Source organism: Heliangelus exortis, chromosome 2 (assembly GCF_036169615.1).
Source record: "Heliangelus exortis chromosome 2, bHelExo1.hap1, whole genome shotgun sequence".
Taxonomy (NCBI): domain Eukaryota; kingdom Metazoa; phylum Chordata; class Aves; order Apodiformes; family Trochilidae; genus Heliangelus; species Heliangelus exortis.
Window position 1 is genome coordinate 97872388 of NC_092423.1, and position 25765 is coordinate 97898152.

The 25765-nt window shown below is 39.6% G+C and overlaps 2 protein-coding genes across 3 annotated transcripts in view; one reads left to right on the plus strand and one right to left on the minus strand.

Moving 5' to 3' along the window:
* LOC139792931 (ESX-1 secretion-associated protein EspI-like) lies at positions 1-25539 on the plus strand. Its single transcript, XM_071736901.1, has 3 exons — positions 1-85; positions 24651-24850; positions 24898-25539. The coding sequence occupies exons 1-3, from the start codon at positions 1-3 to the stop codon at positions 25537-25539; spliced, it is 927 nt and encodes a 308-aa protein (XP_071593002.1).
* Positions 1-25550, minus strand: part of LDLRAD4 (low density lipoprotein receptor class A domain containing 4) — a 289376-nt gene extending 263826 nt beyond the window's left edge. The window contains exon 1 of one of the 2 annotated variants that reach the window (XM_071737096.1): positions 25427-25550. The gene's annotated coding sequence lies outside the window, so the exon portion shown is untranslated. The remainder of the gene's footprint in view (positions 1-25426) is intronic. The other variant, XM_071737095.1, reaches the window with a different exon arrangement.
* Positions 25551-25765: the final 215 nt, after the last annotated feature.

Below are 25765 nucleotides of genomic sequence, written 5' to 3' on the forward strand. Positions count from 1 at the left end.
ATGGGCAAGACAGAAGAAACATGTGGAAGTCCCAAGGAAAAGGGAAGGCATCAGATTCAAGAAGCTTTGGAAACTGCAACAGCAGGTAATGAACTGAAAACATATTTATAAACTAACAGAGACTGTTTTCCCTGACAGTTAAATATTTTATTTAATGGATAACCCTTCCTTAATATTTAATTTCTATGTGGAGACATTTAAAAGAGGGAAATGGGGAAAAAAAGCACCTAGTGAGGTACACAAAAACTGCACACTCCTTTCTGTCCATGGCCATCTTTTTCTTCTCTGGTTTGCTTTGGAGCATCTACAGAATTAACACAGAGAGAAAGCTGTAACTAGAAGCTTAAATATGACAGAATACAGACACTTGCCTTGCATGCACGCTGTCACTGTGAATTAGGCATGAGCTGACAAGCTAAAGACCTGGCTTGCAGTCTCATCATTCAATCATCCATCCAATCTCATCATCTGAGCAAGACAGTAACACATGTCCCCTCCAGCTTAAATGACAGCAAAACTGTGGGTTCTAATCACAGGTCATCTTCAAAGCACACTTATAATTAAGGATGGGTTTTGTTCTGAATCAACTGTTTATTGAGAATTACTCTAATATGATCCTTCTCTCTACTCTTTTAACTCTGACATTTAACATTATTTAGAAGAACGGAACAAAACGCAAATTCTACAATTTCTTAGAAATAAGCCAACAATAAATGACATCGAGCAGAATGGAAAATTAGCCATTTACAGTTGAAAAACTGTGACAAAAGTAAATTAATCTAGATGAACTTCCACGACTCAATCTTTAGCTAGTGCTAGTGCTAATCTATAGTGGCCTACTTACAGTCTAAGCTATTTTAACTATGTAGAAGCTGTCTCATATTACCCTGGACATAAAATTTGAAAAATAGACTAAAACATAAATGATAGCATAGGCACCCTTGAAAAACAGTGCCTCATTTACATGTAGCATTTAATGCTTTTGTAACATGTGAAATGTATCCTTCATCCTAATGTTTCTAAAATCAGGGTTCTGTTCTTAATTGCTCTTCTCTAAAAAAGACTGAGCAGTAGTTGTCCTCTTTTTACAGTCCAGGTGTAATCCTGGACTAAGTCAGTCAAAGTGTGATGTCAAAGGGTGCTGATGGAGACAATGGAAAAATAACAGGAAGAAAAGCTACATTTCTGCAGAAAGGGTAAAAGTAAAGTGAGAATCAATACTTCCATGAGAGCAGAGGCTCAAGTGGAACTCATTCACCAGTTTTTGAACTTAATAAGAAAGGCTCAAATCAAACAAACGCTACAGACACTCGGTTGGTCCCTGTGTTAGTTTTACTTTTCTTATTGAACATCTGAACTAATTTTCACAATTATTTTTAAAATCTTAGTTTAAGAGTCTTCTTTTTTGATAGCCAGTTATTTACTGCATCAAGGTAAGCTTTAGCACCCCTTCCCCCCCACTTGAGAACTGTATAACTGTATAGAAAATAATTTGTCATCTGTGAGAGGATAGAAAGAAGTATGTTTCACCAAAGATTAAATAAAAAGTTAACTTTGAGAATTTAATGAAGAAAAATAAATAAGAATCTTATCCAGAACAGCTCCCATTAAATATAAAACATGGATTCCCCGTGTGATGAAGCAAACCCAAAAGTCAGAAGGCAGACAAGACATGTCAGTAAGACCTCCCCACAAGTGGCTGATTAACTGCAGGTTTAAGTGGCAATAGTGGGGGCTATTAGCCCAGTATGTCTTAGAAAAAAACCAAACAAAAAAACCAAAAAAACCACTTGCAACTCAGTTTTTGGTACCCTCTTATGATTACAGCAGTTCTTAAGTAACTAGTTAAAGAAAAAGTAAACCTGAACCTACACACCAGACCTAGTAGCTTTTTTTTTTTCTGAAACAATGCTTAGTTAGGAGGATTGCTTGTTCAAGGTGACAGACTGGCACTAATGAAATGTGAACTCTTCCATTTCTCTTCAAAATTACAAGCAAACAGCATGGGAAGCTTCTCACATTGTCCAGCTCAGTTTCCTTCTCACTCAATTATGGATCAGGAGTAATTCCACGACAATTAATTAAGTTACATCAAAGGCTGACAAGAAAAGCAGCATTCTGTCTCCAGTGTGAAACAGGGGAAAGACAACTGTTGTCCCCCCATAGCCATACATTTTTGGACTCAAATACCCCATTACATTTGCAGCAATGATCAGAGCCATTCAAAGGGCAATTAAAGCTCTGCAAAATTCAAGTCCAAAAATGAAATCCTACTTTTTAGGAAAGTACCTTAAAGATGACTGTAAAAGCAAGCCTCAGAGAAGGGCTTTCCTGACTTCCTCTTGATACTGATGGAAGAGCCACAAGCAGAGGAAAGGAGGGGGAGCAGATGAGGACACCCATCACTGGACAAGACTTTCCCGGTGTTGTCCTTCTCACTGAGACACTTTCTTTTGGCACCTGGCAAATATCCATCATTTGTTGGCCAAAATAAAAAACATGACCCTTCAAAGGCTTATTTTTCATTTGCTGCTTCACAGCCATAATAACAGCTGCTCTCAATCCCATTGCTGTGTTTAATACTCCCTTCCCATTGCAGAGGGAACAAAATACTCTGGTGGACTAAGATGGGTACAGTCATCCACTGCAGAATGAAGCAGCTCTAAGTCTGAAGCAGCATCACTCGGTGTGAATCTGCCCCAAAGTGCACAAAATAGGAAGCATAATATAGTTTGCAGGCCTGGGCAAGGTATGAATGAGTAAACCACAGGTGAAATTCAGCTATTACCATGTTTCCTAACTTAGAAAATGACAATTAAAAGCAACTACAGCACAACAAAACTTCTTACTACCATTTCTGGATATATTTTAATAATATCTACACTTTTTTGGTCATAAATCACCACTCCTGTGTTCTGCTTTTGGCTTATCCATCACTTTCTCCCAAATCTACCTCAGACCTTCAGCATCCTCGCAGTCAATCTCTTCCCTGCTCTGCTGAACCCATGCTCATTCTGCCTACCACACACTGCATGATGTTACCACCTCCCTAAGATTTCACAAAGAGCAGAACGAACCAGACTGCTTGTTACCCAGTCACTGGCAGGTCACTGAGGAGTACCTCAAAGCCTGACCTCAGTTTCAAGGAGTTTGTAGCAAAGACCACAGCCTGGCACTGAGCAGACAGACCTTCAGCACAGCAGGAGGAAGAGATGCAAGCCAAGGTAAGCAGGGAGGCAGACACACCCCATATTCTTCCAGGGTTCTGTCTGTACAGCACAGATGTTACCTTAATACAGCTTATCATAGTGTGTGAACAAGAATCCTGGTGCTTCAGATGCTTTCAAAGAAAATACTACTCAACTACTGGAATGCAGTTGAATAAAAACTAGACTGCACCAGACCCAAAATTTCTAATGGAAATACAGATTAGATACTACATAGAGAAGAAATTACCACAGGCTGCATTACAGTACACTCAGTCTTAATACTTAAAAAAATCACTGTACTTTACTAGCATTAGGAAAAATAAATTTGGAATGACCAGCACATGACTATGACTAAAGACAAAATATTGAGCTGCAAGAATCTGAAAGAGTCACCTTTACACAGCGGTGGCTGCTGCAAACATGAAGAGGGACTTCATGTCCCTGAGAGGATGGGCAGGGACTTCCCAATCCATGGAAGGCAGTGCAGCTCAAGAGACAGTCAGCCCCTCTCTGTGTAGCATCTACATTGAGAAACCACAACTTTAATGAAACTGTACTGTAAGTCAGTACCCAAAAGGCATTTTGGAACTTTCTGTTTGTACTTCAGTATTCCCTTTCTCTCTGTTACAGAAGATGGAGACAAGCCACTGGCTCTGATCCATCCAAAACCACATGGGTCCTCTATATTCCTAACAATATTTATTAACATTTTGATGGGGCGACCCTTACTGAACATGAGAACAAAGACAAGTTAGTTATTAGCCTGTGTGACAGATGGACAGACGTCTGCTTTGAACAGCCATTCCGGATCCATTGCCACTTTTATATGACAGCATATGTTATTATTTACTGGGAGTGATCACACAGGTTACTGGCTAACTTTACAGCAACCTGTTTTGTTTGGGTTTTTTTTTTTTCTTCCTCGGCCTAACTCTCAGACAATGAGCATTTCTATATTTAGCCTGATGGCTTAAAGTGAAATAATGCTACTAGCCTAGCCACAGCCTCTCTTAAACAACAGCAATCCTGGAGTTTCTGGATCCTGCAGGTCTTCAAGCTCCACTGGCAATTTACAGTTCTCCTGCAAGACCCTGCAGCATAATGTTGACAAATTGCACAGAAGGAAGAGAGTTAGAAGCTAAACATCAGCAGCAGCCTAAGTACCTACATGGAAGCCTGCCCTCACTGAAGTCAATGACTAACACCATGTAGATCACCTCCAAAAAAAGTGGATAGTTTTTCACCTTTTTTTTTTTTTAAGTCAGTAATAAAAAAAATTGCCAGCCACTGCTGTCATGCAGCATGGTAGGGAATGTTATTTTTCCACAGTCATTCTCCACATCACCCATTCACCCACATCACCCTTCCCTCAACTCACTGCCAAACCCAGCTACTTCCAGTTGCTGACACAATTGAACAACCATTTTTATAATATTGCTCCCATACTGAGTCATTTATAGAGGCTCCTTGTTTCTAAATAGTTTTTTTTTCTTGTTATTTTTCTTATAAATTCCTCCTGCTACCTCCTGCAGTTTTTTACATGCAGACAGGACTCGCGACCCCTGGAGAGGCATTTTCCTCAAACAAATAAGTGCTCTGTATTCACATACATCTGGGGCAGACAAGAGATCACAGAACACACACACATGTGCTCCCGAAGTGCTGATGGGTGAGATTCAACATATCAAGAAATCATCATTTATGCAGAGTTTATTCTCTTACACAAGATGCTTCAGAGTAAAACATATCAATGCACCTTTGCTACATGGAACACTGACTTCAGCAGCAGAGCTTTCCTGACAGATTTCTACCCCGGGGGGTCACTCCAGTCACAGATTCCTGACCCTCTCTCTCTCTCTCCAGTTGTGCCTCCACAACTGCTGGTGGGGCTGCAGTAAAACTGTTGGCTGAAACGACATCCACTAACAGTAACTCCCTTCCTGTTCCCATTTGGAGGCTTAGTCTACACCCAAACCCTTTCAGCAACTTGCTTTGCAGCACAGCACTGCAAACAGCTGTACTGACACAGCTCCAGCAATGGTCAACCACCAAATGTCAAGTCTTCCAAGAGAGACTGTCATGAATGGGTGAGATTTCCTCACTAAGACAACAGCCACTGTTTTCTTTCCTTAATTCAGAAATACTTCAACTTGTTTTGTTGCACTTGAAAAGCTTTCCAGCCCAAAATAATCAGTCCAAAGCAAATAATCAGCAGGGGGAAATTTCAGCTCAAATGGCTCACATTTGAGAAAGTTACTTACAACTGAAATGGTCTTACCTAGCTGAAAGCAACAGGCAACCTCAGCTACGGGCTGCCAGTCTGTTATGATGTGAGCATATATCCTCCCCTTTATACTAAATAATATTTAATATAATGTTATGTTTTAATTTCTTTTTACTTTTAAAGATTAGTAGAAAGTGTTTTGTGCTAGTTGTTATTATAGCCACTTATCATCTGAGAAGTATCCTCTCAAACTGACTGACGCTAGTCATAAAGGCATATAAATTAAAGTACCAAACCCAGAAGACTTGAGTCCTTTCTACATACAACTCATCTTTATTAAAATACTTAGGCTTTATGTCTGAGTAGCACATCCTCAAAGCACCTCCCATCTCTGCAGCACTATGTAAAATAGCCTGCAGTGATTATTCATATTGCTACAGATGAGAAAATTGACACCAATTTGCTTCTGGGCCACTTCTCTGGATAACAACAATTTTACAGAAGAGTCTCCCCTTCCAGGTTCAGCAGAGCACCAAACAAAGGTTTTGTCAGGCTGCATCCAAGGGATAAATCAGTTATTCAAGAGGTCTTCTGCAGAAGACAACAGAGTAAGAAGATGTACAGACAGCAAAGGAGGGCTTCTAGTTTAAAGGGAACACAGGTAGAGTGTTAGATCACACCCCATTCACCTCCAGTGTTAGGCTGTAGTTAAATTATGCACTTCTTAACTAAGGCCATTCTATAATAAAAGGGTCTCTTGGAGCTGATCTTTAACAGTTCCAGCACATTAGTAATGATATATGATTTTAAATACAACATTCATTCCTTCACGAAGGTAAAAAATTAGATCTCACTGTTAAATCTCTTAAAACCACAGATGGAACCACAATAAGGGAGTCTGCCCAAACTCGTTTATACTAACTCCTACTCCAAAATGCAGTCCCAAAAAGGTCCTCACTATAGAGATCTTCACTGCTGTTTAACAGTTCTTTCTCTCCATTCCAGAAACCTTCTGGAGGTAACTGAGACTCTTCCTGGGTTTTTGACGTTTACTTGTGATTTCTGATACAAATTCTTCATACTCCTTCCTCTGAAGAACTCTACAACAAGAGGATTACCTTAATGCTCAGCTGTTGCTCCTTGCAACGTAAGTTCCATGCTTTGAGGTCTATTAACATCTTGCTCTGGGAAGAAATAGTAGCACAGCAGAAAGGAGTGGGGGAAAAAAGATCTATAAATGTCTTCTATTTCATAAAAGCTTTTACGTTTTTCGTATTACCATAATATCTAAGCACTAAGCTATATGTAAACTAATGAAGACTGGATAATTGCTTTTCAGCTTAGAAAGAACTGGACTGGGACCACTGAAAAAAACCTGAAGTTAAATAGTAAAATTAAACTGATGAAGGAGAAAGTTATTTCTAGTGTTTCCAGCTGTCATATTACATGCTTTTGTTTCTATTCTATTAATTCCCAACCACAAACCAAATCCTATTGGAAATCCAGCCTCTAAATGGTTAAGAGAATAAGTGGGGGGGGAATGATTAAGCTTCTAGTGCAGGATAGAAATCACAATTATCAATTATTTGGCTTTTCAAGTGAAAGTTAAGCTTCTTCCGAGGTGTGCAGAGCACACTGGATTGGCATCATGATTCCCAAACAATCTGCAATGCACCTTTGAAACTTTAACTCACTGAAATGCAAGGAAGAGACACTACAGTGCAAATAAACATCCATCCTTGCAGAAGACTAGCGTAGAAAACCCATTTTATCACAGAAAAATCAGCATCTAAAATAGATACAGATGAACTCTATGATAAAGCTGTTCTGCCAGAGTGAAGTCTGGGTTTTTTGTGCTACTGATCTGGAACACAAACACATTTGTCTTAAGATCAGCTCTCAAACTCAGGAATAACTTTGAATTTTGAAAGAATTATGATATATTTGAATTTGTGGTTTCTTTAGTTATCTATTATTAGTTGGAGTTTAGTTGTCAAGACAACAGTTTCTCCTTCTACAGAATGCTTTAATTGTAAGCGAAATGTCACAGTCAGTATCAAAAGTTCACCAGATTGCCATCATCTATAGCCAGGAAAGGGTATCTATCTCCTTAGGACAGGGTGCCTCAATCAAACACAAAGAGACTGGATATTTCTAAAGGCAATGGCTACTCTCAAGCAGAGTATGATACATGTAATGTCACTGATTACTGTCTATGTTTCAATAGACATGGACACCAAGACACTTTTTTGCCTACATGAGTTAAGCACCATAGTAATAAATATAACTCGAGTTACACACAAAAACCTTTAACTCAAAAGCTTCCTGTATGTCCAGAAGTCACCATTGGGAAAACCTGCCAATATACAGTTTAGGTTTTGTAGCACCAAGTATCTTAGGGTCAGATCTGTTTTCCTTACACTTGGTTTTAATTTCAAAATAAGTATTTGTGTATTAAAACAAACAAACAAACAAAAACTAAAAGAATGGACCAACACGATAAAAGAATTTGGATATCCTCTTTAAAGACAAATTCAGACACATTCCTGTACAACTGTTCTCAGGTATACAGACAAAACAACATACAGCTCCTTGGAAGGTAAGGTAGCTAGGTAATCTGTTCCCTCTTCCCAATCATCCTCAGGTTTACACAAGCCATAGGCTGAAATAACAGCTGAAATTACAGTCTACCCAAAGCATTTTTTCCACCCCACTGGTATTTATTCAACATAGGAGAACAGAAAAGGGCAAAGGGAATCGTATTCAGGGGTAACTGCACATAATACTCTAACAGATATGGTGTCAATTATCATCAGTCTCTTCATCTTAAAGATCCACCTAAATGTTTATTCTTTATATATAGTGTATAGATCTGTACATACACAGCCTCCCTTCCCTTATAGTCATCATCTGCCTTTTCTCTTTGCTTACTTTAACTCAGAGTAAGCAACTGTACTGTAACCCCAATCTCAGATGCAGTTCCTTCCCTCTGGTAGAACGCTTCATAAATACTTACAGGATTTAGTCAGAACATTTATTTTCTTGCAAGAACAGATGGGAATAAGCTACCTGAAAGTATCAATATTAGCTTGTGTTAACTCAGTTTGCAGGAAACCGGAATAGCTTCCCTGGCAGCAAAACAAGAAAGCAGAGAAGGAAAGGCAAGTGGAGAAGAGAACATCGATGTACAAATAACCTCCTCAGTGTGCCATACTGAGGGACATCTGGAGAAGGTGTCTGGCAAATTGGAAGCAGTCCTCTTGAGCAACAGGCATTTGGGTCAAATTTGCATTTTCAGGGATACAAGAATATTGTTGCCTGCATCCCTATCTCAGAACAGCTCCTCAGCTCAGTCAAGGCATCAGGCTCTCATTTGTCAGATTTAAACCTTCTGATCTACTTTTAAGTACTGTTTTATTTGTAGCTCACATTTTTAACATGTGGAAAAATAACCCCTATAATGTCTTAACAAATATTTTAGTTTGCATTAAACAGTGATAATCTATCCAGATAGTTTCTTTCCTTTACTTTTTCTTATTTCCTTCTAACAGCAGTTTGAACCCTACAGCATCAGGTCACAGTTGCCTGGGTTGTTGCTTTTAATTATCTTTTAATATTAAAAATATTTTACCTTATTTCAGTTAAAAGTCACCACTTCTTTCAGTATCTTTGATAATACACTGCAAGCATCACATAACACTTCAAAATGTCAGCATTTGACATTGCAGTTTTTTATCCCTAACAATAAATGAAAGTTTTTAGATTCTCAAAATATACTGATTCCTAAGCATACAAGCAATACTGCTGCATTGTATGAATGTGCTTCTGGTTCTGATTTTAGAAAAGAAGATTATTTTTTTCCTTTTCTTTTTTTTCTGTTTTTTTGTAGTGGTTTTTTTTTTAAAGCCTGTAAGTTAACCACCTTTTTTCTGCATCTGGCATAAAATACAAGAAAATCACCACAGATCTGTGCACACTGCTAAAATTACACTGTTAACATTTCTCTTTCAAGTAGCCATAATCAAAAGGCTATATCTAGCTGCTGAGATCCTTCTACAGTCTACTAACCTTAAGTTAAACCAGATTTTTTTTTTCTAAAGCACACCCCAAAATATAAACTACCAAAGTGAGCATCCCTCAAGCTTTATGGGGAGCAAATCTTCCTTCATGCACCAAGAGGGCCTCCATTTGCAGACACAATTTGAAGTAAGAAAACAAAGACATTTTTCCCCTCACAGGCATGAACAGACGTTCAGATTCTAATCTATCCCACCTTTTTAGTAACATAGACCTAGGTGTAAAAGGAGAATCTGTCTGAAAGAGCAGTCAATACATCTTCCTGGTTACAGTCCCACTTGTGACAGTACTCTTGCCACTGAGCACAGTCAGCTACCAACATCACCACTGAACTCCTGCAGAGTTGGGAGGAGTAAATTTGCTTTCTTGAAGACCATACACAGGAAATACTTAATTCAAGCTGAATCACCCGCTAAGTTGAGCAGAACTGGAGAGAGAAGAAAGCCATGTTTTCTAAAAAATTAAAATTAAAAACCTGAAAAAGGGAAAAGAGACCACTGTGCATCAGTTTACAAACACATTTTCATCTCTTCTACTTCCCTCATTTTCACAACAACTGTTAATTTGGAGTTTGGGACAGGAGTTTCGTCGTCTTTTTTTTTTTTTTTTTTTTTTTTTTAAAATACATAATTCAAACCACAGGATCAAATTGATATCTTGCAGTGAAATAAGGAGCATTTACCATTCATGCCTGTCCCCTCTTGCAGCTTTTAGTGAAAGTGAGAGAAATGTTGCTGGCAAACAGTTTGCAAAGTTTGACACTTTTCTGCCATGGAACAAGGTTTCTTGTGGTTGGGGGATGACATAAGCTCTACATCCTATAGAGTCCAAAAGTGACCTACTCAAGGTGGCTACTTGAATACTCACACAGTGAAACTGCAGACCTGGCACCCAGGAAACTCTCCTAAGCTAAGATTCCCAAAGTTTGTGGAAATGTATGGGAAAATAGCCTGAACAGCAGCGAAAGGAAAATTAAGTTACCAGTCACAAGGTCTTAAAGTCATCTTGGTGGTTCTGGATGGCTCTCTACACCAACCATTTTAGTTAAATAATGTATGGAGCAAGAGGATGTAAAAGAGATGGGAAATGGAGTCTTGTTCCTTCCTTAAACATTTGAGATGGCACAAATCTAGCACCTGCTCATGTAAAGACAAGAAAAAGAATAATGGATTTTTTTTTTTTTTGTAAAATCACTACAACCTGTAACATACTTCATGTTGTGGTTTTTTCTTTTTAAGTCCTTGCTCTAGTTCATGCTGGATTTCAAACACTCATGAGCTTTAAGTTTCCTACTTACTAGCTTCCTTTTAAAGGTTCCAGACAAAGGAAAACACATCTGTAAAGCTAACTAACAAAATTATATGCACTACAACCATATTTGAGGCATGCATTATCCGTACTACTCTACCCCATTTTATCAATAACTGTGGTATTTGCCCTTTGCAGATTATCTAAAAGTAAGACAAAAAACTGTTTTATTCTAACAATAACAGCCTTATCTGACAAGTACCATTCATAACTGCTCAACAATTATTTCTCATTTTTTAAAATGCAAAATACTTCCTGGTCAGCTCCGTGCAGGACCATTTGACATTACAAAGGGAATAGCATTTATAGCATACACACAGGAACAGTGCAGAGGAGATGGCACAATAATACTCATGCCACTTTAATCAAACTCCAATTAATTTGATGGGTTTGCAGTCTGGTACAGTTTTGCTGAAAACATACACACCTAATTACAACATGACTTGTTTACCCAGCAGTGCACAAGGTTTTGAATGTAAAAGCGACAGTCACAAAGCAAACGCAGCCCCTAGCAAGTAATTTACTTTGATATGGAAATCCTTAAACAACAACAAAAAATTATGCTATGTCAGCAATCAGACAGATGAACAGAAATTAAAAAGGTGGCTAATTTCTTTGGCAGACCTAAATAGTAAGTATCATTTCATATCATTTACCATTTCTAGTGGGTCCAGCTTTGATGTGGTAACTCACTACAGAGTGTTCCACTACTAAAATTAGATGCTGTGTCCATCCATAATTGTATATTCCAGATATTCCCTGTTGGGCAATGCTGAAGTTGGTGTTGCCTGTTGGCTCTTAGAGTATTCAAGCCTCACAAACACATTCAAGCTCTCAAAAAAACCTTCCAAATCAGAAAGTCAAAAACACTCTCTCATTTATTTTCTATGCTTTTTTCTTTTAGCTTAAGTAGCATAAAGATTAGAACACGAAATAGTGCCAAACCAGAAACCACCCAGCATCAACCATAAGGACTTTCCCAAGTCAGAGATTCGTGTGGGTGTGTGTGTGTGTCCATCTGATCTTTATCCCTTCCTGCTTTTTTTTTTCCCTCTATTCTGAATATTCACATCCAAAGGCAAGACTTAAAACTCCATCCCTGTGAGACCTAAGTAACAGCATTCCAGAAATTACTCCAAGAGGATGTACCACCATCCTGCATCTCCTTTTTTCCTGGCGAGTTACAAAGCTATCTTAGTAAATATAAACTAAATTGGAGAAGACAGTCCAATTTTATGTTAATTACTTCATCTGAAGTCAAGCATGTAATCTTCTTTTGTAACACAGCACTTCTGCATAACTGGACAGGAACATTTAATGACAGGAAAATCATATACGCATCAACACATATGAAGTGCTGGAAGAAGGGAAACAGTCGGCCAGAGGGACGAAGGGCTGACATAGCTGTACTGTGCTCTGCAGAAGCAAAACCTTACTTGGTTTATTATTAGCCTCAATCCTAAGTGCACAGAGACACAGTGTGGGTTCAAAATTATTAGAGGTCTGCATAAATCTTCTTTTATTCTTCTTTTTATTCTTCTTTTTATTCTTCTTTTATAAGTCTTCCTATGCGATGTACTCGCATAGGTGGCCCTGCTCTGGCAGGGGGGGTTGGACTAGATGATCTTTCGAGGTCCCTTCCAACCTCTAGGATTCTAGGATTCTATGATTTATTTCAAAGAACTATTAGGCTATACTGGCTTAGCAGCAGGTAAAATTGGGAAACTGGCAGTAGGAGATATAAAAAAATAAAGGGTCTTGCATACTATCTGTACATGTAACAAACTAAGAAAGATTAATATTATCAGCAACCAAGTCAGGCAAACCATATTCTATAGCTGAGATCTATCAGGAAGATACCCCATCTTCTGCACAGTAACATACACTCTTACACAGTAAAACAAATATGGAAAAGAATGGAGCAACAGAACAGAATGAAGCATCAGAACAGGCTTTCTGTAATCTTCCTCATCACGCTCCAAATTTGCAGTGGAAATGCAAAGAAAGGAAAGGAACTTAAAAGAGAACAAATTCAAAACAAATACATGTAACTAAACAATACAAAGTAAAGCTCCCAAGCATGAAGTTTTCAGTTCTAGTCAGAAATACCCCTGTGATTCTGTCTTCCATCAGAAAATGAAATGCATCAAACCAGAAATATTCCCTGTACCAGGTCCTTTTGATGATAACAATAATGAAATAAAAGCTGAAACAGGAATTTTAAAAGGTAGAGAATTTGAAGTGTTCCATAACATTATGAGTTTTCATTCTAATTCTTTTTTTCTTTTATTTTGCATGGTATTATGCATGACTACAGAAGAACATTAGATCCAATATAAACGAAATTTTTGTGGAAAAAAAGCAAAATGTCTTTTTTTCATTCTGTTTTAAAACAACCAAGTTTTGGTACACTAGGCTTTCCAGCAAGATATAAAATTCTTCTCTCAGCAAAAGCTTACTCAGTGTTATTCTGATCTCAGAGTTACCTCTGAGAGGACTTTTATGTTTTAATAAAATGATGTGGAAAAGATTCTTTGATTGTTTTGTTTAATAATGCATAGTAGCCCTGTGCCAAAGGAATACAAATAAAAATACACAGGTTCCTACCAGCAAAGAGTATCAGATGTTCTTTACTAATTACATAGTCAACACTTAGAAGGGAACACCTCAGGGAAATAAAAGAGTAAAGTGTTGGTTGCTTTAAACACATGCAAGAGCTTCCAGCTATGCACAAGATGGCAAATCCCTTCCACTTGCACCAAGAGTTTGTGTCAACTTTGCTCTTTTTTGGCACTTGTTCAGAATCTCTAGAATTAAGGTTGCCTTTTTCCATACTTCATTGTTTCCCAGTATTGCACAAACACACACAATACAAAACATATGAAAAAGAGATAAAGTTTTGAAAATTAAGACCTAAGCAACAATTTTCTAGAGTCCAGACTATTTCTTCAGAACAGCCTTAGCCCTATTACTGCAGGTTGGACTAAGAGTAACTACAGAAGGTCTGTTCTGACCTGAACTGTTCTATCATTTTCTTTCCATCATTAGAAGACAAAGCAAGAGTGAGTACAGTTCACCTCTTCAATCTGTTTTGCCAGGACAACTCTATACTCCTCCCCAGAACTGTCCTGATCTTATTTTCACCTGCTTTTTCAGCTTAGAGCTGCTACTATGCCCACAAAAAGTTTTTTTACACCTGTAAGAAGAGAGGCCTCTAGTGTACAGCCAAGAAACAACTTTTTGTCAATGCCTTATTTAGCATCTATTTCTCAGCCTTATTTAGGACCTACAGAGACTTTTCCAAGTTCACCAAGTGTTTTGATCCATGTCCACTAACAATGACTGTCAGATAAAATTTACCAAATTCAATAGATAGCACAAGGTCAGGTCCAGTCATACAAACAGCTGTACTCAGAAAAAGCTGAAGTCACTATGATGCTGCACGTGAACTCCCTCACAAGGTAAGAAATGATGGGCTGAGTTGTATAGGAAATTTTGCTGTACACAAATATGCATTTTCCACATTAAATTCACCAGATTGCCTCAACACAGATTAATATAGTTGCCATTACCATAACATGGTCTTTTCATCTAGATTTACATTTCTCCTGTTGTTTGGCTCCCTCCTCAACTCCACTCTGACTCACAGACAGATTAGAAATCAGATCAGCCTAGAATTTGCAACTCTGACTTAGCCTCTTTGGACTAAAAATAAACGATAGATAGAGCGGCTGGGAAAAAAAAATATTGATGACAGTCAGTCCCAGTGTGCTCTGTTTTACCACAGTAAGAATGAGCAAGATCTGAAGTTTCTAGGGCTTCTCTTCCCACAGTACACTTCCACTAAAATTCCTGGAGCTCTGATTTTGCAGGGCCACCTGAGAATACATGTAACTAGAACGCATACGCTGAAGACTCCGAACCCCTTAATCTTGAATAAACATTTCTGCTAAAGCAACCAAGAGAAATAATTAGCTGATTTATTCCATGTAGCTGTGTAAAATGTTTACTGTGGCAATTCCAGCTCCGACTGCTGCGGGAGGAAATCCTCACACAGCTCTCTGTACGCTAAAATAATACCCTAAAGGAGTAGCAGCATGATTGGATTTCTTCATGCAGCTGAGGTCACCCAGGTCTTGTGTCTGCTCTGCTGATCCCTCTGCGACCCAGACACCTGCACTGCATGGGCTCCCCACACAGGAAGGCTGGAGAGATGTCCCAACAATGTGCTCACTCAGAATCTGGGGATGCAACATCCTGAAGTGGATAAATAGATCAAACCCATCGAGCCACAAACTTCCTGACATTCTCTAGAATGGGCAGGTTTGGGTTTTTGTTTTTTTTTTTTTTTTTTCTCCAGAGCAGAGAGATTTTGGTATTAATTTGAACAGGGAGGAAAGCTGGAGTTTGCTATTCAGAAACATCTAGTCAAATAAATACGTCATTAAGCTAACTAGATACAGAACTGTCTAGCAGATGGATGACATCTTGGTTGCTAGTGGAACACTTTTCTATAGCCTTGTTTGAGGCAGACACATATGGCTCTTCCAAGCATTGATGCAAGCTCCCAGATGGACTAGATCACTGCTGACACCTTATTATAAACCCTAGAGATGAAAGAAAGGAGCACAATTTTTGACTCACAACATAGGACTCTGAAACATTCAGACCTCCTAAAAATCAAGTTTACAACAGAGTATCTTAACTTCTTTCTGTTGAAAGAAGCTACTCCTAACCAAGAAGAGAAAATAGGGGGAAATGCTACATTGATATTGAGGACTATTAGAAGAGCCTTGAGGAAATGTAAAGACTAGAAGAGCCTCAATGTAAATGTATATCATAACTACATATATGGAGTTACAGCTATTGCAGTTCTGAAGATGTAAAAAATTATCTGCTCTGCAGCTGTTACTGACACCAAAGAGATTCCATCTGGAATTTCTTGATTGGGGTAGAAAGGGAAACGAAAGAGGAGGAAGCCATTTAGACATTACAGATGCGTGATGTCTCTGAAATGTCTGTATCCTAAAGAATGAGAAAAAAAAGGAAAAAGGGAAAAAAAAAAAGAGAGAGAAGTCTAGCTAGAGAGGCAACATGAAAGCTAGCAGGTAACAGAACCAGCATTTGTTTTTTGGCACACACCAGAGACACCTGAGAACATCTCAAGTACAAGAAGGGACTAAGGCGTATTTTACATGTCAAGGTCAGAAACAGGGAAAAATATTAATTTGACATTTTTAGGCTGTGAGAGGAGACTATTCTTCACACCCAGTAAGAATTTTACTTTTCTCCCTTGACCAAAAACAAAGCTCAAGGTATCAGGAAGATGACTTATTACATAATTTCTCTTGTCTTTAATATTGCTACACTACAGAAACCAAGAAAAGTCAGATCTTTGTTTTCGAAATGGAGAAGCTTTTCAAATCAACCCACTGACCCTGAGAATGTGTTTGGAATTCTGCAGTTATGAGTCAAGGAGATGCTTAAGCTGCTAAAATTTATCTGCCTCTACTGCAGTGGCCAAAACCAAGTATGCAAACATCTTGGAAGTGTCAGCTAAAAGGAGTACAGCTAATATACATGGTTACTCATTTGCCTCTTCATTTTCTAAAGGGACACTTGTGCTTTCAACCATGCAGTCATTTCAATGTACTGGAATCAAAGTTATTCTCAAGTTTTCATTCAGAGCTTTTAGTGCAGCTTTTATCTTCTTGGCTAATTCAAAGTTCACAATGTTTTTCTTGTGAGGAGAATACAACAATCCTTGAATCGTCTTATACAACAGAATGTTTATAAATTAAGAGACATGGGTATCCTTTCCATCTTTAGAGAAATAATACAATATCTATCTCCATCACTTCACAAACCTCAACAGGAACACCTTGGAAAAGTCACGATTTTGTAAGGGTTACTTAGAGAAAAGCACAGTTAGAACAGAATTTTCAGCTATATACACTGAATCTGCAACTATTTCAACAGCACAGTTTCTCTTCTCCTCAATACTACTGTCCCTCTGGGAGACAAGTCCAGCTGGACAAAACCAGAAAAACAGATGACAACTATCTCTCTTCTTTTCAGCACCCTGAAGAATATATGCTTCACCATTCACTTTCACCCCTCAGAATACAAAAAACTCAAGATATTCTTTCCTTTATGTAAGTCTTCCGATGCAAGACAAAGGGAAGTGTAACTTGCAAACCTCTGTGGTCGGGGCTGACATAACAAAGAGTATATTAAACCCTTCAGACAGCAGAGCCTTTGGTTCTCCTGAGGTACATCCTTCAGATGAACTCCAGATTGAAAAGAAAGGGGAAGAGAGATATTAATCAGTATCCATGAAACTATAATGAAACACAGCTCAGACTAGAACTAGACGGTCTCTGGGCTGAAAGATATTTCCCAGTATTATTAATATGTCTCAAAGAATACAATGCCCAGCAATCTCCTAATTTCCTACCACCTGAAGATTTCAGTTTTACAGCTGTCAAATAGAACACTGGGCTTTTTTCTTAGTTTTACTCTTTTGAGAACTGACAGTTTCAATACACAAGATAAAGAGAATCACTGTGATTCCTCATATCTGAGGTTGGTCCACAGGGACTTCTTCAGTCCTTGACACTGCAGCAAATACCTCACACAGGCTGATCAAGGAAGCCACATGTTCCTGGAAACAGAGTATCCCTGGTCAGAAAGTGATCCATGAGGATCTTTGCCAAGAATTAGAGGATCCTTGGCAGTTTGGCTCTGTGCTCAGGACCCTGAAAACACCAGGTCTCTGTCCAAAACGCAGTCCACCAGGATTCAAAGAAAGGTTGTGTCTCATTTTTATTTCAGTAGAAGTCTGTAAAATCTAAAATATTTGCAACAAAACATCTCAAGTTCAGTGACCTCCCATTTTCTGCCTAAATTACGTTCACTTGAAAGTTCGCAATTAGCTCCATCTAAGATGCCTCTTAATAGCAGCACCATGAAAAGTGATCAATAAAAGTGACACAGAGGAAAGTTGCAATAAATCAAGTACAGCATAAAATGCTGATATTAAAGCACGGTAAACATCTATGTCAAGAGGCTCTCACTCATGCACAGATAGCTTTGCATGACTGTAATTTAACTTACATTCTGAATGACATTCTCCTTCAGATGTAAAATGACCTTTGATTAATTCAAGCTAAATATACAAGGCTATCCTTGTATACTCAATACAACCCTCACACACAAATTTAACATACTTTAACATACACATCTTGACTCAACATTTCAAGTGATTTGCTTTGGTGTCTCCATGAAAACATGATTAAAGGCTTTTATCTCCAACCTCTAACAATACCCAGGGGGAAACAGGGAATGGGAAAAGGCAGAGCCTGTTGCTGGTTGCATATTCAACTGAAAAAAAGAACCCCTCATTTCAAAAGACACTTTCAGAATATTTTATACATCTAGCTCCCATTTTACAACCCACAGATGTCCTCTCTTTCCTCTACATTTCTTCTAGTTCCACTTGGCTTGCTATGATTTTAGGTAATTTCAAGCAAAATTAAAAAGAAACATGAACCAAACACTTATTAGCTCACTCCTGTGCATTATCAGCACAAATACACATCAGCACTGCCATATTTCTTTCTTGAAATTTACCTACTTGCCCAGCCACCACCTATGAAAAAAAGAGACCAATCTATGCAGATTATTTGAGCTTTCTGCTGTAAAAACTTTACATTATTCCAGTTATTTTCATCAAAAGGCTGTAAAAATCATTAGACAAGTGTGGTGATTTTCAACTACAGCTGTGAATTAGAATTCTCATCTCTGTTCCCACTGCAGGTGACTTCCTCATGCAACTGCAGAGATGTTTATCTCCCTAATCCTTGGTACATTAATCCCTACATTAACAACTGGTACAACTGTTGTTATCAATATAATAAGGCACTGTAAGAATAAAGATATTTGTAAAATGCTTTGATGAGAAAGCTTTGCCATAAGGTGCTAAGTAGAACAGGTCAGATAAAGCACACGTTTGACAAACACTGGCAGTATTTCTGTTCATCAACAGATGGTAGCTTTTTAAAAAAAAAATATTATTACATGCTATGTGAAAGTAGGCACCAAACAGTACCTGTATTTAACGTTAGGCAAGCTGTTTTGATTGGATAGATGGATCACATGTCAGGTTTTACAATTAAATAAGGATTACTTGTTATTTCAGAAATTTTAAGTGAACAATTGAGTACCTGCAAAAAGTTAAACTAAATGTAAATCAGCTTCTAAAAACCTGATAGGAGGTTATTAAGACAGTAAGAAGAATGTGAAAGGGTCACAAACAGAAAACATCCGTGTTGGAAATATTCAATGAACTCAATTCCTCTCCACCTCTACTACTCATGCAAGTTTGGTGAGTAATTATAGTCAATACAAACCTTTTGTAAAACAAAGCATCTACACATGAACTGCACTGGCCAACACTGGCTTTTAGGCAACACAAGTCTAGCTTTTATATGACCTTGTGCAATCTTTAATTTAGGAGTACTGTATGTTATCTGGATATGTTTTTAGAAATGTTTCACTTCACCCACAAAAAACCCTACAAAACCAGTCATCCTTTAAGGTGAAATTGTAAAAGAAGCACACACACCAATCTGGTATTTCACAGAAGGTGCCAGTTCAACAGCTATGGAGATGAAGGCTGGTTATTTATAAGTATACCTTACATCTCTCCCACAAAGAGAATGCTCCTCAACTCTGACCCACAGGGCAGAAGCCAGGTAACCCACTTCTGTCTTATGAAAATCCCACGCACACATGGCAAATGTCCAGTTGAGACTCTACATGAAACAGGCCAGAATGCCCTCCATCAATTAGCATCACCAGACTCAATAACTAATGGTTAAGCTAAAACTGGAAATAAAACCTTTTTACAGGTTTTAAACCAAATATTTTAACAAACACTGCTACATTTAGGCAAATACATATAGTTCATCCCTACTAGATACAGCACTAATGTATTCATTTTTACTCAGAATTCTAAAATACAGACTGGACTCATCTGCCTACTATTATCTAGCATATGCCAGTATAAGGCTACTGTGCTTTGTCTTTACTTTTCAGCATCCAGTGATTGCAAGCACCTTCAGACAGTAGTCTATTTCATTAAAAACAATTTCCACTCTTCATTTCAAAGAGCGTTAGAAGGAAAATGTGATTCTTTTTTAATTACCTTTTCAGGTTGTGTAGCTGAGCCTATTATTTTGGTTTCCCACACCTGTAATCTACCTGTTCTTCATGTCTCAGAGGGAAAGGAGGGGGCAGTCTGTAACTGAGAAATGAAGCAATCTCTTTAACAAACACCTTCTTCCACCAAAACTTTTGTGCAGTTTTTACTGTGTGTTAATTAAGAGCGATCCATTATTACTTTAGACTTGTAAACACCTTGAAACATTCCATTAGGTGTTAATGACACATGAAGCAAGAATTAATACGAATTTGTTAGTCCTGTATCTAGTAAGGATGGTTAAATAACGTTCAGTTCATAATATAACTAAGTTGGCTTAAAGAGTACCAATATTAATTAAGGACTAAACATTTGAATCAACCCAAACCAATACATTGTTTCTCCTCTCCCTCTAATGAAAAAATGCCTGCTTGGCTTATGACTGATTTTTTTAAGAGTTATCCATCTGTCAGTTCAGAAAGTCTACTAAACTCACATTTTTACAACATGTAGCAAAACCTAAGTGCAGAGGAATCAGGCAGAGTCACACACAACAGGTTTATGCCTAGCATAAGCATTCCAGAAGCAGTAGTTTATTTACCCCTGCTATGTAATTTTAATAGCCTTTCTGTGTGGATCCTGGCAATCACTGACTTCCATTGTTTCCTAAATTGTCTAATAACATTTTCAAATACTCTTCACTTTTAGCAGATAATAAAACACAAAATCACAGTCGTTTCCCAGACTCATTTGGTGCCCACCTCAAGAACTAACCCCCCCTAACTCATAAATTTCTTCATTAATAAAACTATAGTCCTATTAGAACACAGCTACCTGAATTTGGAGCATCCATACCCTGGCACCCCATGAGTTTTCAAAATCCAGCAGTAAGGATTTCTGATCAGTTTCTCTGCAAAATGCAGGCATTAAACAGAAATTATGGGTGTGGATGTGTCGCCTCCCCAGCCCCTCTTCCCACTGCACGCTCTCCCACCCCCAGTTCCTTTGCTGGTTTTCATGCAGATTTGTGCCAGACATTCAGCATCCTCATTAAGTGGTGTCTGGCAACCTGCCTAAGTTTTAGTGGGTTCTGGGAATGCCAATATATTAACCAGAGAACTTTTTGCATACCCTGGAGAGATTTTCTTCTAGAAAAGTCAACCATTTGGCACAAGGAAAACTTACTTCAAATCTAGGAAAGTTGTCCACTGGCAATAAGAAGAGAAAATGCATTTAGATTCTTCTCATTTCTGTCTCCTAACAGAAAGAAAAGTTTGATATGGAACAAGATCATCCAAATACAGTTTAAGTGCTGTCTCTGGTAGTATTTTAGAGAAAAGGAAGCCAGGTACATACACCACAGACATCAAACATCACCAAGAAAATTCATCAAATGTCATCAAGAAAATTATTCATTTTCATTCCGTTGTCTCTTGTGACCAAAAGAATTTTAATCAGGAAGATTACATTTAATGGTTAAATGTACACTACACTCAGTGATAATAAATGGTGATATGGGTACTTGCAAATTTTTGTTGCTTAACTAAACATCAAGAAAAAGCATTTAGTCAAATGCATCCAAATATGCTAAATTAAGGCCTGCACTACTGAACTACCTATATCAAATATATGTAGATACAGAGACATTTTGCCAGCATGAAATACAGAACTCACTGTAATGTTGTGCTCACTCTTATTCACCTGAAAGTATTCCTTCCACTGAAGTCCTCTTAGAGTTTCTACTACTCAACTGACAGTCTCAGAAGTAAGCAAATAAAACCTCTCTTTAAAATGAGGAATTTTAATTTCTCTTTCAAACTGAAGGTTCAGAAGAACACAATGAAAAAGAAGGTCAATAACTTTCCTTCACTGGAATATTCTGCTGGTGCAGAATAGAAGCTGAAGTACACTGAATAAGTGTGTCCTAAGGCCATTTCTGCAGACATTGAAATGAACAGTGTTCTGTAGGTATACAAGTTATTCAGGTGATTCATTTAGATATTGTTATACATTGTTACTAGAAATTGCTTCACACTGGTATTTACTGGTATTTATTATCTCAGCTTGTGCAGAAAATCACTGACTTCCTGAGAGCAGCTCCAAAATGTCGTGATCCCTTCATCATCACCAATTAGGACCAGAGATTTACCAAGAATCAATTAAAATCAATTTAATTGAAGTATTCTAGTGTACATATTAGAAGTCTGGCAAAAATAAGACTATGTTTGGTGGGAAAGAAATTTTTAGCTATCCAGGCTGCCTTTGCTTAGATATCAACCTTCTAGGCAAGACGGCTATTCTTAAAAATAGCTGTCAACTGAGAAAAGAAAATGTATATGTATGAATCATTTCACTACAGGGTTGGATTCCCAGCAACTGATGCACCACTGTTCTGGCATCAGTGTCTTTAACGAGCAGCTGATACTAGCTTGGTGCCATTGAAGAATTTCACGGTTACCACAGAACCAATCTGCAGGAAAATTCATCTCTAAACTCCTAGAAGTATTTGTATTCTGTAACTGGCAATTCACTTGCAAGGAGCTGTTTTAAGCTATCAGAAACTCCAGACAGAAAAAAAACTTTTCAAAAACCACTCGCAATCTAAAGGCAACAACCATTCCTGTCAATGAAAGACTTGGCCGGCTGACATGCACTTTTTAACACTTCATTTCTCTTACAGATTATTCTGAGCTAGATTACTTTCAGGATACCTTTCGATGATTTCAGTAATCATTTTCCTCTTTCTGGCACATCACATCCTGAAAGTATACCAAATAATTTTAGCCAGCACTGTTTAAATGCAACCACTAAACAGAGTACTATAGGACAGCTGTGAAAAAGAGAAGTAAATTTTAGTCAAGAAAATCAGAGAGAAAACTTCTCCCCCTCCTTCTCCCCCCCCTGCAGCCCTCCCAAAAAAGACACAGTATCTTCACTGCAAAGAAAACTAACAACTCGTCTTTCCAAGTCTCACCTTAAATGTCCTATGCAGAGAAAACAGCTTGGTTAAAACTTGAAAATAACAAAGGGACAGGTTGGTTCTAAATTCTTAGATCAAATGACTGTTCAGCAACCTCAGTCTTACCAATATTAATACAACTGTGTCTCAATCAGCAACACCAATTTCTTTCAACTTCCACAAATTCTCTTATAACAAAGTCTAAGATACTGAAGACTGAATTCAAACTTCATCAATAATATGCTGCCCATAATGTTTCCATCAACATAAACCAATGGTCTGAAATATATAGTGTCTCACACTGTTAACTCCTTCTGCATTATCTGTTTATCATCATCTAGGCCTGCACAGGCATCTGAATTCATTAGAGAACAGTCACATGCCTTATGTGTATGCAACAAAGATCTCAATGTAACTAAGAGTCAGAACTAAATATGCTGCTATAAACACCAAATATATGAAAAGATGTATTTTTGCCTCTATGCATAACTTCATATAGCTGACACGTTCCAATTTAAGTTCTTCTCAGGCTGGTCACTTTATGTATGACAGTAATTTAATACCTGGAGCTAAAACACCAGTACAGATATAGATGTTCAGAGAACCATCACTACTTCAGCTAATATGGACATGAGGTTGTTGATTAGACTGGCTCCCATCAGTGCACTGGTTTCCCAGCAAGACTGCCCCTTTTATTTACAGCCACGAAGCCATAATATTTATATTCTCATTAGTGGAACCATACACGTGTGCACCACACGCAGTTATTCAGCTCTACTCAACAGTACATCACACGTTATTTAAACAACTCTGGATCTTTGCAAAGAGTAGATAATATTCCAAAATACTACCCCAGAAATCAAATTAGAAGGTAGACCGAAAGTTTTGTCTAACCAACATACTCTGGGGTTGAAGGACAGAAACCAAAAGATGCTTTCCAGAAAGGTACATTACTGCACTTATGCTGCATCTATGTTCTTATCTCATCTGTGTCTACCAGTAATTGCCTCTCGGGCTTTCTTACCAGCAAAAACTCTCTCCCTTTTTGGCTAGCCTCAGATGTACAATGCTGTATACATTTCTCTCTTCGTGCTATATGATGTGCCTTTCCAGTCCACAAACGTTTTAATGCAAGAGTTTTTTTGTTTGCAACAACAGACAAATGTCTTAAGAGTTTTTCCTTCCTGACAGGAAGATGCTCGTGTTCTAGATCAATTAACTGTTAAAACACCAAACACAATTTCTCATGCCATGTAAAATTACTCACTAGATTTTTGTTCTTTCACACAACCATCACTTGCTATTTAGAAAAGGTTCTGAATAATAAAAAGTCCCACTAAAACATGTACCAACAACCTAGGTGACAAGTTGAGATCTCCTAACAAAATAGAACTTACCTTAACATTTGCCTGTTTCCTCTTTATTCCTTAGTGAGCTTAAACCTACAAACAATTGTGTTTGTCTCCTCAGCAAGCATCAAACCATAACCTACGCACAACCACCTGCCCACCTACATGACAGGAAACCTGACACACCATTCCAAAAGTTGGGATGCACATACTCAATGCAAACAATACAGGAAAGCATCAGATACAGACAGGCAAAGCTAGACTTCTGCTAATAAACTTTTTTTTTTTTAATTAAAATAAAAACCAACTTCATTAAATGTAGGTCACTCGTACGTGAGCCCGGTAGCCACACTGCGGCTTTCCCTTCCTGTAAAAGTTGCCTGCCCGGACCCGGCTGCACGCCGCCGCTCCCTAGAGCAGACATCCCCGTTAGGAGCTCTCCGGCGGGGCCGGGCAGGACCCCGCTACGGGGCTGTTCCTCCGGCGCTGCACACCGAGCCGTCGGGCGGCATCCACCCTGAGGCGAGCTGAACGTCCAGACGGCGCTGGAAGTACTTACTTCGGAGCAGCCAGGGAAGGACGTGCCGCAAGCTCCGCGCTCCCCAGCCCCGCTCGCCTCCGGAGCTCCGGGGGTCTCCCCTCAGCGCGTCCGGGCCGCCGCTCCGGCTTCTCCCCCGGCGGCGGAGCGCAGGAGGGAGGCGGCGGGCAGTGTCGGGGCTCCCCACCGCCCAGGCCGCCCCCCGGCAAGGGCGCTACCTGTCACCTCCGCGGCCCCCCGCGCCGGCCGACAGCCAAGGGACACCCTTCAGGCTGCACCCTCGGCGGCACCTGAGGGGCAGCTGGGGGCGGGCGCCGAGGGACGCGCTCAGCCCGGCCCCGCAGTGGCTCTGGGGAGGGCCGGGGGACACCCCCCGCGGCGGGAGGGAGAGAGGGAGTACGGGCGGCCGTCTACCGGCGGAGATCCCAGCAGCCGCCGCCGCCGCACGCTCCCAAACCTTCAACTCGGGCCTCCCCGCACTTTCCCCAGCACTTTCCACCGCGGCGACCCCCGCCCGCCCCCGGCCCCACCGCCGCGGGCAGCCGGCCGCGATCACTCACCTCCCCCCGGCCCCCGCCGCTCGCCCCCGCGCCGGGCTGGCCTCCTCCGGAGCGGACGGGGCGCCTCGCCGCCTCCCCCTGCCTGTCTCCGGCAGCCTCTCTCCCTGCGCTGAGGCTGTGCCTGCCTCCAACTCATCCCCAGCCTCTCCTCCTCCTCCTCTTCCCCCCCACCCCCCCCGCCCTGCCCGCTCCACTGGCTGCCGCCTGTCTGCAGCGAGTCTGGCTCTGGCGGACGGGCGCGGGGGCCGCCGCCGGCGGGAGGGGGGGAAGGAGAGAGAGGGAGGGAGCGGGGGGAGGGGCGGTGGCGCTCCCTCCCCTCCGCTCTCCCGCCCGGCTCCG

Bases quoted from the DNA above. Each gene is read 5' to 3' on its own strand.
- LOC139792931 (XM_071736901.1), top strand. From the start codon at position 1: ATGGGCAAGACAGAAGAAACATGTGGAAGTCCCAAGGAAAAGGGAAGG. The intron at 86-24,650 runs GTAATGAACTGA...CATTAAATGTAG, and splicing joins TTTGGAAACTGCAACAGCAG to GTCACTCGTACGTGAGCCCG. The intron at 24,851-24,897 runs GCGAGCTGAACG...ACTTCGGAGCAG, and splicing joins CGGGCGGCATCCACCCTGAG to CCAGGGAAGGACGTGCCGCA.